Below are 13622 nucleotides of genomic sequence, written 5' to 3' on the forward strand. Positions count from 1 at the left end.
TAAAACAAACAAACAAATCTAGCAGTGTTTGCTCATAAAGATGAGACATAAAGTAAAAACTAAAAATAACCCATGCCCAGAAGTAACCACTGATAATAAACACATTTAAATATTGCTGGATCAGTTTGTTAGCTTCCTGTAGACTCACAGCCTTTTTTCACTTTCCGCTTGCTAAAAGCTCACCAGAGGTGACCTTGTGGACATACTAGGGACTAAGGGAAGATGAAGAGTGAAGTGAGCTGGACAGTTAACACTCTGTACCCCAGTACAGCACCCACACTCCTGCCCAGCGGCCCTCCTAGCTGCCATTCTGCTGTCACCATAGGCGTACTCTCCCTCCTCCCTTTCCCTGCAGGTCTGTGGATGGTCAGTGCTCCCCTACAGTTACTACTTAAGCACCAGCAATCCTGTAACTGGCCCCGTTGTTGAACTTCTTTCCTCTTCCTAGTTTGTGTGCCATCTGTCCACACAGTGGCTCAAGCCTGACTCGTGTAGATGCTGTACTCAGTGTGACTGAGCCTGTTTCCATGGCAGATTTAGTAGAATGTTCTTTGCCTTACCTTCTAGCCAGAAGCTCCCAATGTTCCCCAATGCTGGAGTCTCGGCATCTCTGGCTACATGACTTCATCAAATTACACCATCTCTTTGAGTCTTGATTTTCCTCTTTGGAAAAAGCAGATGATAAAGTGTCTTGTGAGGTTCGTGGCCAGATGACGTGAGGATATGTCTGTGAAGTGGACAGCACAGCTGAAAGTGAGCCTCATGTATCGATTCTGTTGTTCCTGCACTTCTTATAAGCAGACACTTCCCAGAGGAGCCTCTAACAGGAAAGGTGGTTTGTAACCAGAATGCTTTCCCTTTTTACACCTGTAATGGAAAACACAACCTGTCTATCCCATTACAGGTGTAATGGGAGGGACAGCCTGTGTGTGGTTCACACTAAGCTCCTCGCTAGAGCATCTTGTGGACGGCTCCTGTCTGCACATTTATAGCTGACAGCAGGTGGCAGTAGAAAGCTAGGCTTGCTCTTGGAAAGGGTTTGTACTGATGACAAAAATCTAAACTCTTATGAAAAAAACTCAGAGTCAACAGAGAGTAGGTATTTTCATATCTGTAAGTATAAGAGAATCCTTTACTTATTGAACCCCTAACCTGGTTTTAACATACTTCCTTTATGTATTTTCTTAGTCATTCTGTAAAGTTTGTAATATGTGTCCCATCTTAAGAAGCTGGCTTTCAGGCACCGTGGTGCACACCTGTGATCCCAGCACTCAGGGAGGCAGAGGCAGGGAGATCTCTGAATTCGACCAAGGCCAGCCTGGTCTACAAAGCAAGTCCAGGACAGCCAAGGCTGCACAGAGAAACCTTGTCTGGAAAACAAAAGGAGCAGCAGCTGGGTTTTAAGGAGAGCTTCAGTGACTCAGAAGTGTCTTAGCTACGCATGGTTGTTGTGGGATCTAAACCTAGTGGTCCATCTGAAAGCCAATAGAATTGACTGATTGCTAGACCTTCTTCTAGGCTCTTGCCTGCTAGAGTCCTTTTTAAACTATTTTTTTATGCTTTTTATATCTCCTTCTCCTTTCTCCACTCTGGTGCCTTCTAATACCCCAACACTGGGATATTGAAAGGAGAGAAAGAAGGTTAGGGGGAAGAGAGGGGTGTAGTTTTCCTTAGCTCCTTCCTGCTGGTTAGGTCACTGAGTTCCTTGGGGCAAGTCCAATCCTCATTTCAGGGTACCTCCAACTTGTCTTCATGCTGCATCACCAGCAGCCTTCTTTCTCGCAGCCCCCTCAACATTCTCTGAGCTCTGGCATTTGTTTCTTCTCCAGAGTCCTCAGATTTAAACTGTCTGCAGTTGCAGATTTAAACTCTGCAACTCAGAGCCCACACAAAGCAAATAGTTTGCTGCTGTGGACAGTCTAGATCAATCCTGTATTTCACACCTGGGATTAAAACAAAAACATATTTACATAACACAACTGAGTTTAAAGACACCAAAACTTTCCACTACACTTGCCTTCACACAGGTCATTTAAGAGACTTTGACATTTTTGGTTCAGTGTACAGTGTGATAAAAGTTTACAAGGAATATGAAAGCGTAGGGTCCCCTTCTCACCCAGGCCCTGTGTTCCCCAATTCTTCACCTCAGAGGCTGCTAGTTTTCTGTGCATCCTTCCTGAGATGGGCTCACAGTAATGCACAGATACGGTAGAAAGCGAGGTGACTGTCTTCACAGGCCATCTTAGTTTGACTGGTGGCCTTGGGTATTTCTAGGCTCCTGGGCTAGGGTGGAGGCTACTGTGGGGAAATATGGAGCATTTAGTACCATATGTGCTGCAGATTTCTTCTATGTTTCATATTTGCCCGGAAGAATTTCTATGCCTGTCTCCATTGACTATGGAAGAAAGTTAGGGCACAGAGAGGCATCAAGGTTCACATGAGAGAAATGACTTGGCAGAAATGCAGAAATTCTTCCCATCAAGGCTACATGTACGGGACAAATGTACAAAAGCAGGAGAAGGCAGATGCTGTGTAAATGACCCATAATGGGTGATAATTCTAATGGCCCAGGGATTTTGAGCTGGGAGCTGTCCCACCCAACCCTCTGAACTGCTACAGCCACTGGTGCTTTCTTTCTTAAAAAATGGCCTCTATTTCTACTCCTCATCTACATACCCCAGGTCTACTTCTTTGTTCAGGGATACAGTATCCTGAAAATCTTAGCGGGTACCCTCTGGATTCCAATCCATGTTTGTAACTACTTCTTTCATTTAATTTTAAACACATAGTGTTCATGGGATTAAAGCCTCACACTCATACTCAGGTTTGAAAGTAAGGCATAGATAGACTGTCTCATGCTGTGGTATATGTGGTGTCAGCAGAATGACCCATTGTAACCAGGAATATAGCTTACCTGCTGTTTTGTGGTTGGCCTCTGGTAATGAATGTTGATTTTGTATTCTGATGCAAATATTGGTGCCTGTATCAAAGCAAGGATTTTATATTGCCTGGCCCTGTGGCTCAGGCCTGTAATCCCGGCACTCAGGAGGCAGAGGCAAGCAGATCTCTGTGGGTTGAGAAGCAGAGGCAAGCAGATCTCTGTGGGTTTGAGGCCAGCCTGGTCTACAAAGCAAGTCCAGGACAGCCAAAGCTACACAGAGAAACCCTGTCTTGAAAAACAATAACAAAAAGTTTATATTAACAGTGCCAAAGTGAGCAGTCAGGGGTTTTTACATGTGTATGATTCTACACTAATATTCCCAATAGCCAGGGCATGTTGTGACAGACTAAAAATCTATTTATGATGTAAAATTTTTTAATTACCTGCTTCCATTAGGTGATTTAGTTGATTAATTCTTTGTGGGTTTACAGGTTTCTCTTCCTCTTAATTTTTATTACATGTGTGTGTGTTGCATCCTGTGGAGTCACAGGAAAATTTGGGGGAGCCAGTTCTCTCTCTCCACCATGTAGCTTGATGCCAAGCATCTTTAACCATTAAACTATCTTCCAGGCCCAGAAAAAAAATGTATTCTTTTCAAAACCAGTTATACGTATCATCAGAAGTTGCCTATGTCTTATTGTAACACATAATTGGTTTTGTTTATTCCCCCGTGTGTTTACATTGTTTTACTGTGGGGAGGTGAGGAGTAAGCATCGTATGTCAGCCTGCTCAAACACACCGGTGATGAGTTCAAAGTATTGGTTTCTGAGTCTATCACAAGAGCTGTTCTGAGTTCCTAGCCCTGTGTTTTATTGTGGGATGTCAGATTCTTTGTGTTGTGGAAGCTTGTTTGATGGACATGTCTGAGCCTCTGAAGTCAGTTGTATGACCTGAGGAGTAGCGAGCAGCATTTAAGTTGACATTTGATATTAATAGTTCAGGGACACTTTACATCATAATGTGCTTATTCATTCAAGGCTTTAGGTGAAAGTGGTTTTGATTGATGTTTCCTAGTGAATACATGGTAGTGCTGAGATTCCAACCTGGCAGCCTGTCTAGAAGCCTGCACAGCACAGTCTATCTCTTCTTAAAATGGAGTGGACTGAAGTCTGTCCTCTACAAAAAAGCCTCACTTGTGTGAAGAATTCTACAATGCTTAGAATGTATGCAATTGTGGAGAGTTGGAATGCTGCAGATCTGTAACTAAATTATTAGGAGCTATCTTTAGCCCCTCAATAGCTATTCATTGCCCAGCTCTGTGTTATATTCAACATCCTTGTGATTAGCTGGTGAAATCTTTTGCGATGTAGTAACAGACCACTAGCTTGCCCCTACCCAAAAAAGGCTGAGAATGCCACCAGATACCACCTGAAGCCTATGACTGTGATTCCTTGCCTTTTTGTTACTGGTCCTCTCATGGTCCCACCATGTATTTGAAAAATGCCTTCATTTACAACTTTCTTTTTTTCTATAACTATAAAAACTTCACAAAATTGTTACTGTCCTGGAACGTGATATTGGGAATAACCTGAATCCATGTTCCTGGCTTTTGATCTAATTTAGAATAACTTATCCCTTTGAGGTGAAAGTTGTGCTTTTGCGCTGACCATGGCCTGTGGCTGTGTTTCTTCCATCCCTTTGCCCAGCCACACTTGTACCTGTTAGCAGTGGGAACAGTATAGATGTTGAATCTTGACCCTCCTAAGATAGCTCCCCCTTTGAACTGAATGACTGTAAAAGTGCTTTTGAGTTGTTTTTCGTGTGTATGAAGTGAAGATCATTCTGCACCCTTCTACCTGCCTATAGATGCTGGGCTTTTACTCACTCTTCATTCCTAGGGGAGAGTAGAGTGTGGGGCATTGGTGGACCATGCACAAATGCTGGTTCCTGAATTCTGCTCTTCTTGACCCTGCACTGTGGTTCAGGGTCAGGTATCTCTTGTGATGAGCTAAGCAGATGAGTACTTGGATATAGTCAGGAATGCAAAGTAATACAATATGGCCACAGGCTGCTCATTGCATCATTCACCCCATCACTCTCATTCTTTCTCTCTTTTTAGAAAGAGCTGAGCTATAAAGTATCCTTGAAGAAAGGATTCCCACTGCTTACTGGACCGCAAGGCAAAATCTGGTTGCAGTGTAGTGATTGGACAAAAGACCTACATGGAAGCTTAAGTGAGGCTTGCTATATGACCATTGCTATATTAGATGAGGTAGCTATAAGGATGGGACACAGACATTCAGGCATAAAAATCACAAGTGGGTTTATAAGACATGGATCCATCAATGTAACTGATGTCACAGGAATACAGGGGAAATGAAATGGAGTGGAATGGAGAGGAGGCTTTGCATAGCCAACAAAGACAACTTGGATGTTATCGTTAAAGGTGATACACTAAATGTACTGTTTAGATTTTGTTTTGTTTTGTTTTGTAATTGTTGTTTTTGGAGACAGGGTTTCATGTAACCCAGGAAGGCTTTGAATTCTATATAGCCAAGGATGACTGAATTCCTGATCCTCCTGCTAGAATTATAGGCTAGGAATACATGCATGGTCCTCCATGCCTGTTTTCAGGCAGTGTTGAAGATCAAGCACAGGGCTTTGCACAGTGGGTAAAACATTCTGCAGTTGAGTTACATTCCCAGCTGAATACTTTTGAACAGGGGAGAGCGAGGGAAAAGTCTGCAGTTTAGGAAGTGGGAGAATCAGTTGGACTTTCTAGAGGAATGGTAAGAATCACAAGATGAGAATTCTGGCCCTGGTGCAGAAGGGTAACTGCACTAAATCATATTCATAAAGTTCCTGAAGAAGAGTGTGTGGAAAGTGTGAACAAGAAATGCAAGATAAAAAGAATTAAAGTGAGAGGTGAGTGCTAAGAACTGAGCCTGTTGAATTCAGAGCAGGAAGATGTGTGTTGCTCTTGGGCTCCACCACTTAGTCGGGGTCAGGGCAGAGAGAGTCCAGTGGCTGAAGTGGTTCCATCCTGGAGACCTCTGCCCTGGGATTCTGAATTCAGGGTGTCATCAGACACATCTGCTGTTATCTTACTGAAAATTATGTTCCCAAAGTTGAGCTAAATCCTCAGAACTAGGGCAAGTAGAAGAATGCATAAAACCCCCTTTTATTTTTCTCCCAAAGCTTATTTCCCAGGATTCCTTTTGCTGATGAAGAGTCCTTAGCTCTGCCTGTTCCCATCCCCTCCACGTCCCTTCCTGCAGCTGTTGCCTCTTTGCCACCTGTAAGAGATATTGTTCTTACCCTCTCCACCTTTGACTCCCTCTCTGTTCTTGTTTCAGAAGCTTTTGATATTCCACGACAGGGTAGCAACTATAGCCTGCGGGGCAAGTCTGGCCCTTTACCAGTTTTAGTAAGTAAGCATAGCCAGTTATCCAAGTGTATATTGCCTATTGCTGCTTTCACAATACAAAACTGACCTATGGCCACGGTGTCTCATAGACTAAATTATGTTTCCCTTTACAGAAAACAACACTCACCTCACCTAACTCTGGTTCTTTACCTTCACTTTCCTAGTTCTCTGCTCCCTCTTTTTGGCTGGTCCCTGGAGAGGGAAGAATGCATGGGTCAGTTCTAAAGGAAGAGTGTATTAAGTAGGCCTGTGCCATGTCACTGGGAGCTCCAGAGAAACTTTCTCTCCCAGCTTGTTTTAAGAAATGGTGCCTCATATTTTTTAATTTGAGGAAGTCTCATAATAAGTGTGATCATCATAGATGGTACTTAACTGTAGAGTTCATAAGCATTATCTAATTTAATGTTCATGACAGCAGGTGATCAGCTGATTTGCAGGTGATAATGTTGAAGCACAGACTGGAAAGTAGCTCGCCCTTGATCCCACAGCCAGGAAATAGCGTGGTCCTTGCCCCTTACCAGCTGCCTTGTCAGAGCAATAGCAAATAATGGAAAAAAGAAAGATTGAGAACAAACACAGGGTATAAGGCTGGGACCATTTTCCAAAGGATAGCTTTACAGTTTTGAATGCAAGAAAGCTAAGAAGCCACCCTGCCCACCCCCAACAAGAACAAACAGACAATAAACTGGCTGTACAGAAGAACTGAGTGACCCCCAGGGACCTCTGCCTGAAGTTCCTGTTGCAATCCTGATGAGTGGAGCTCTTTGGCTGTCCTAGTTACATTCTACTCCAGTGGGGCCTATAAGGCAAGAGGACAAAGGGTTCAGAATTATGGGGGACACTGCTAATGCCATCCTCTGTTAATGAGCCTTTGGTGATTGTAAATAGGGCCACATGAAGAATGTGTGTGAAGAACGAAGGCCTTTCTGTTTTTCCTACTGTGTTTTGACTTTGTGGTAGATGAGGGTATGTCTAGGGTCAAACTCAAGTGTGTGTGGCATGGGAAGCTTGTCCATTTACTTGTCCCATTGATTTCTTCAGCTAAATCAAGATGTAGGGAAAGGAGGCATCCAGAAGTTGTGTTAATGGAATTGTGAAGATTTCCAGAGAGGTAGGTCTGTGTGTATGTGTGTGTGTGTGTGTGTGGTGTGTGAGTGTATGTGTATATTCACGCACATGTGTTCATGTGTATCTCAAGAAGGGATAGAAGAAAGAAGAAAAGATAGTGGCAAGGCATAGGAAGAACTTCAAAGGCAACAACAGATGGATGAAGTCAAATAAGGAATGCAGTATGTGTTCAGGAAAACACTCAGATTCACCAGATAGCAGAAGTGGGAACATGCCAGAAAGGGCTGCCTTTGTAACCACTGGAACTGGGGCCACAGTCAAGTCCAGAAATAGTAGAAGGGAGTTACCTGGGCATAATCCTATGGGCAGGGACTACAAAGCCAGCATCTCAAGTAGAATGCCAGGGTCCCTGAAGGACAGTTTCAGATCCCATAGTTACCCAACAGTATAAAGGCCATTCCCACTTCTGCTTTAGAGCTATAGTTTCACATCTAACTAGCAGCCATGTGAAGATAGACCAACTCGATTTGTCCCATGATGTTATTACTTTAATCCAAATATATGTACCTTGAAGTTATTAAAGTAGGGGGTGTCATGCCAGGATTGATCCATCTAAAGATAATGTACTCATCTTTCAGGGTCTTTGTGCTCTCGAAGTCTATTAAAATTCAAGCATGAAGGATGACTTGGAAAAAATTATGGCCCACAAGGAAATTTGCTGTCCGGCTGAGTCGACAGAGATGTATACACTCAGCTCTATAAGATAGACTCCAGGGAGGGCAGCAGACCACGCACAGTGAGGATCAGGAGCAGTAGCAAACGTGTTTCCAGCTGGAGGGCTGAGAATGGCTTTCTTTGCCTGGTTCTTCTCTCCATTCTCTTCCTCCACCAGCAGAAATGTGGCAGCTCCAAAATTCTGCCTTCTTTCCTTATGAGTTGGCACTGGTGGATATCCCTGCTGTTCTGTTGCCATCCTATTTTGCTGCTTTGCTTTCAGATTTTATTTTTTATTACGTAAACTAGTATGCTATATGAGATGTAACCTCTTGAGATTTTAGTTGCAGATTACATTTATTTGGGCTATAAACACGGTGGCATATAGAGCGTTTCCTTCCATCATGGCTGAAACGCTGTACTTATCAAATAGTATCTGTCTCTGGCCCCTGGCAAATGGCATTCTATTTTCTATTTATAAAAGTTTTATTATTCTAAATAACTAATCTAAGTGGCATCATATAGTGCATGTGTTTATATGAAATTTTTCATTTAACATAGTGTCTTCATGGTTCATCCATGTATTATCATTTTTTTCTATTTTGTGGCAGATTAATACTTTACCACATGTGTGTACCATGGTCTTTGTTTTCTGTTTACTTGTTTTGAACAGTTGCTACTCTGATGGACATTTAGGCTATTCTACCTTTCGGCTACAATGAAAATGAAAGTGTAAAGATCTGCTGAGATCCTGATTTTAATTGTTTTGGGTAAACACCTAGGAGGATTGCCAGATCTTATGGTAGCTCTACTTTGAGTTTTCTGAGAAACCTGCATGCCGTTGTCCTCCCATTTTGTACACCCACTGCTAGTGCTGGAGAGAACTGCACGCCCATCTGCCCTTACTCCTTTACCCCAGTCTTCCTTCCCCAGCAAACAAACGGCTGCCTGCCCTTCCTCAGTGTACTACTCCTGCCACCCTTCTTCTGGTTTCCAGGATATAAGCTGACTCAGGGCATGTTCTTAAAAATCCAAGTCATGTCAAAATACCCCATGACCTGGTCTTGTTGCCCAGGTATCTTACTCTCTGCCGGAGCCTCTAGAGCCCTTGTCTCTGTTGTTTTGGGACAATTGATAGAGATGTTGCTTAGCCTGCTATCACATGTGGGAAAATTGTATTTTAACTGAATTGTCATCTCCTGAAGGTAGGCACACCTTTTTCACACTGTGCAGAAGCAGAAAGCATAGAAAATGTATGTGTGTTGCAGGTTTAAAAGACAGGAACTTAAGTCAGTTGCTCTGGAAACAGAAAGGACTCTGGGGAGCAGAGTCCAAGTATACAGGACACTGTCCACTCCTAGAGAGATAAATGAATGGGACAGGGACAGAGAGGAAAGGTTAGTGGCACTGCCTCTCCCCCCCCCGCACCCCCTCTTGAAATAGACAGGCAAGCTTAGAGGATTCAATCTGGCTGCAGCTGAGCTCTTCCTGGATGTTGGCAAGTAGGGTGAACAGGTGCATGACGGAAACAGGAAGTGGGGTTCACATCATAGAAAGTCAGCAGCTGCTCAGAATGCCAATCTAGCTGGCATTCTGAAAAACTCCTAGCGCCCTCTGCTGGAGAGTCCTTGGCTTCCAGCCATGGTATGCCTTGCCATCAGTGCTGTCTGAATGGTTAGCCTACACCGAAGCTGAAAGCCTGAGCCTACCCTTGTCTGTCAATGGGAGGGAAAGGAAGAGGAGTGGGCCTAGTAGATTGCATGGAACACTTAGTAGCTGTGAAAATAACTCCATCCTTTCTGTTTTTCCCCTACTCTCTCCTATCCCTCCATCTGTCATTAACCCAGAGTACTGACTCCCAAACCGGACAGGTGTGTTGAATCTGCTACATGCTAGAATTAAAGGAAGTTCTGAGGCTGTGCCCTCTAGAGTCCTCTAGCTGTCATGGATGAGGCCAGGAATCTGCCATTTCTATAGAGGCACACCAAAGAACTGCTGAAGGATGGATGCAGGACTAACAACGTTGCTGAAAAATTATTTCCTTCTTTGTTCAACTTGATGTTTTCATAATTTAAAAAAGGATTATGTATTTAAAAAAATGAGAAAAGGGATTGTTATTAGAAGTAAAAGCCACATGCCATCCTAAAGTGATCTTGCAGTAACCATTGATATTCCAAATACGTTTCTGTTTCCCACAGGTGGACTTGACCTCATCATCTTTCCAGGCCTGGGGTTTGATAAAGAGGGCAACCGGCTGGGGCGGGGCAAGGGCTATTACGACACCTACCTGAAGCGCTGTGTGCAGCATCAGGAAGTGAGGCCCTACACCTTGGCTTTGGCTTTCAAAGAGCAGATCTGTCCCCGGGTCCCAGTGGACGAGCACGACATGAAGGTAGATGAAGTCCTTTACGAAGACTCCCCAACATCTCAAGCCATATGATGACAGCCACACTCACTGCTTTGTACCACTGTGAAGAAAATACGTGTATTTTCCTCTTGTCAAAAATGAGCCAAAATGGTACATTAAAGTGACTATGGACTGTGTTTTGTTTTGTTTTGTTTTGTTTTTTTTAGTTAAATGTGAAATATCTAACATAAAGTCATCTATAGAAATCAACAGAAGTGTGAATGATAGAATATTAATTCAGATGGAGGCACAAGTTGTATGGGCTTCAGCTGAGCTTCCTGGTATTAAGATGCTAAGTTGGCCTTTCTGATTTCCAGTTTAAATTAAATATTTATGAGTATTAGAGAAACATAGAAATTAAGGGTGAGTGAGGGCTCTATTTCTTAATGTTCTCTCAAAGGCCTGGTTGCTGTGGCATATGGAGACTCATCTGTTATTAATTGGTTTGGCAGTACTTGGTATAGATAAAATAATCCCCAAGAACATTATTATACCACCTAATCATGGCTTCGTTTACTCACCTTGACATTTTGTGTGAGACACTTTGTAGCTTCATGTGGTGAATAGATGAGAAGCTTTTGTGGTTTATGTACTTTGATTCAGTTGATCGGTCTCTGGCCCTTAGGACTTTAAGATCTGATAATAAGGAATCGTTTCTGTTTGTTCATCAGTTCCATTTGGAAATGGAAGCTGGCTGGACATTGCCAGATGGCCTCACAGCCAGGGAGAGGTACTTTTGCTGGGAGAGGGGGGGATTCGGTTATCACAAGACACTCAGGGGTCTTCCTGGACATGATTGTTTTCTTGGTTCCACCCGCAGCCTGTCATCAGCTCCTGCTGGCATTGCCTCTGGGATGCCTTTTACATCTGTTCTCTCCCTTTCTGCCATCTTGATGCTACTTTCTTCAACCCTCAGCATTTCTCAGCCGAAGTGGGCAGACTTCATGTTCAACTTCTTTTGCCTCCAATTTATTTCAGGGATGATCTGATAAGACATGAATCTAATGTAGACACTCCTGATTGGAGTATCTTGGAGACTTTGTAACAGCTAGATACCTTCCACTGTGGAAGAAATTCCTCGTCAGGTGCCTCCTTCCCTTCTTTTAGCATCTTTTCCCTTGTTGTTAATTTCCTCCTTTGCATATTTTTTAGTCATCTTCCTATGCCTGAGGAAGTTTTAGACCTTTTACCCTGTAAGAGTCATCATCAATTCCATGGGCATCTATCACACATAAATGTTTCTTTTCATGCTTAAAAGCAAATGTTCTTCTAAACAATAAAATGACTATCATAAAACATACATACCAAAAGGGTATGGTAATACTGAAATAGACTGGATAAAAGATAGTAATATGATAAAATTGTGTCTTAAATTGTGTTTTTAAGTTTTTGTTTTTTGTTTTTTTTTTTTCACTATGGACTGAAGAAATGGCTCAGTAGTTAAGAGCACTCACTGCTCTTCCAAAGGTCCTGAGTTCAATTCCCATCACCCACATGGGAGCTCATGACTGTCCAGTGCTGTCTTCTGATATGCAGATATGCATGCAGACAGAGTACCCACATATATATTAAATACATAAATGAGTCTTTAAACATTTTTTTTTCTTTTTTCTTTTATTAATTACACTTTATTCATTTTGTATCCCCCCATAAGCCCCTCCCTCCTCCCCTGCCGATCCCACCCTCCCTCCCCTTTCTGCATGCATGCCACTCCCCAAGTCCACTGATAGGGGAGGTTCTCCTCTTCTTTCTGATCTTAGTCTATCAGTTCTCATCAAAAGTGGCTGCATTGTCCTCTACTGTGGTCTGGTAAGGCTGCTCCCCCCTCAGGGGGAAGTGATCAACGAGCAGGCCAATCAGATTATGTCAGAGGATTTGTGTGTAGGTATTGTTGAAATTTGTTTTTGTCATTGAATATCTTGTTTTCTCCGTCTATGAGGACTGAGAGTTTTGCAGGGTATAGTAGCCTGGGTTGACATCTGTGTTCTCTTAGGGTCTGCATGATATCTGTCCAGGCCCTTCTGGCTTTCATAGTTTCTGTTGAAAAGTCAGGTGTGATTCTAATGGGTTTGCCATTATATGTTACTTGGCCTTTTTCCCTTGCAGCTTTTAGTATTTTTTCTTTGTTCTGTATACTTACTGTTTTGATTATTATGTGGCGGGAGGATTTTCTTTTCTGGTCAGATTTGTTGGGTGTTCTGTAGGCCTCATGTATCCTTATTGGCTTCTCCTTTAACTTGGGGAAATTTTCTTCAATGATTTTGTTGAAAATATTTTCTGGGCCTTGAAGAAGGGAGTCTTCTTTTTCCTCTATTCCTATTATTCTTAGGTTTTGTCTTTTCATATTGTCTTGGATTTCTTGGACGGTCTGTGTCAGGAATTTTTTGGATTTAACATTTTCTTTGACAGATACATCGATTTCTTCCATTGTATCTTCTACACCTGAGATTCTTTCTTCCATTTCTTGTATTCTGTTGGTTATGCTTACCTCTGTAGTTCCTGTTTTCTTCCCTAAATTTTTCCTCTCCATTATTTCCTCCATTTGTGTTTTCTTTAATTTTTCTAGTTCTATCTTCAGGTCTTGAGTTGTTTTGTTGATTTCCTTCACCTGTCTGCTTGTATTTTCCTCTTTTTCTTTTAGTTCCTTCAACTCTGTCTCTTTGATTTCTTTTAGTGATTTAATTATTTCTTCTCTGAAGGCCACAAGCTGTTTGGCTGCATCTTCCCGTATTTCTTCACGGATGGCCCTAATTTGCTTGTCTTTATCTTCCTCCATTTCTTTACGGATAGCCATGATCTGTTTGGTTTTATCTTCCTCTAATTCTTTACGTATTTTATCTGTTTCTTCTATTATTCTCTTCATCAACATAGATGTAAGGTCATCTTCTTGATTTTCTATTATGCTGCATTGTTCAGGGCTGTTCGCCCCTGGATGTCTGGGTTCTGGAGATGCCATATTGCTCTGTCTTTTGTTGGTTGAGCCTTTACGCTGACATCTACCCATTGGGCTGATTTAGGTTTTGGCTGTTAGTTTCTGTGCTTCCTGGAGTCCTGAGGTAGGGAGTATCCCGTTGGCCTGAAGATGATTTTTCCTGAAGGAGTCCTTCTCTGCTTTTTGGTTATGA

General features: G+C 42.6%; 1 protein-coding gene across 3 annotated transcripts in view; it reads left to right on the plus strand.

Annotated features, from left to right (window-relative positions):
* The window catches only part of Mthfs (methenyltetrahydrofolate synthetase), a 28595-nt gene extending 17961 nt beyond the window's left edge, over positions 1–10634 (plus strand). For all 3 annotated transcript variants that reach the window (XM_055629717.1, XM_055629718.1, XM_055629719.1), the window contains one exon: positions 10289–10634. In XM_055629717.1, the coding sequence (XP_055485692.1) occupies positions 10289–10530 (242 nt within the window). In that variant the 3' untranslated portion in view covers positions 10531–10634. The remainder of the gene's footprint in view (positions 1–10288) is intronic.
* Positions 10635–13622: the final 2988 nt, after the last annotated feature.

The sequence above is a fragment of the Psammomys obesus genome, unplaced genomic scaffold, assembly GCF_907164565.1.
Source record: "Psammomys obesus unplaced genomic scaffold, mPsaObe1.curated_primary_1811, whole genome shotgun sequence".
Classification (NCBI taxonomy): domain Eukaryota; kingdom Metazoa; phylum Chordata; class Mammalia; order Rodentia; family Muridae; genus Psammomys; species Psammomys obesus.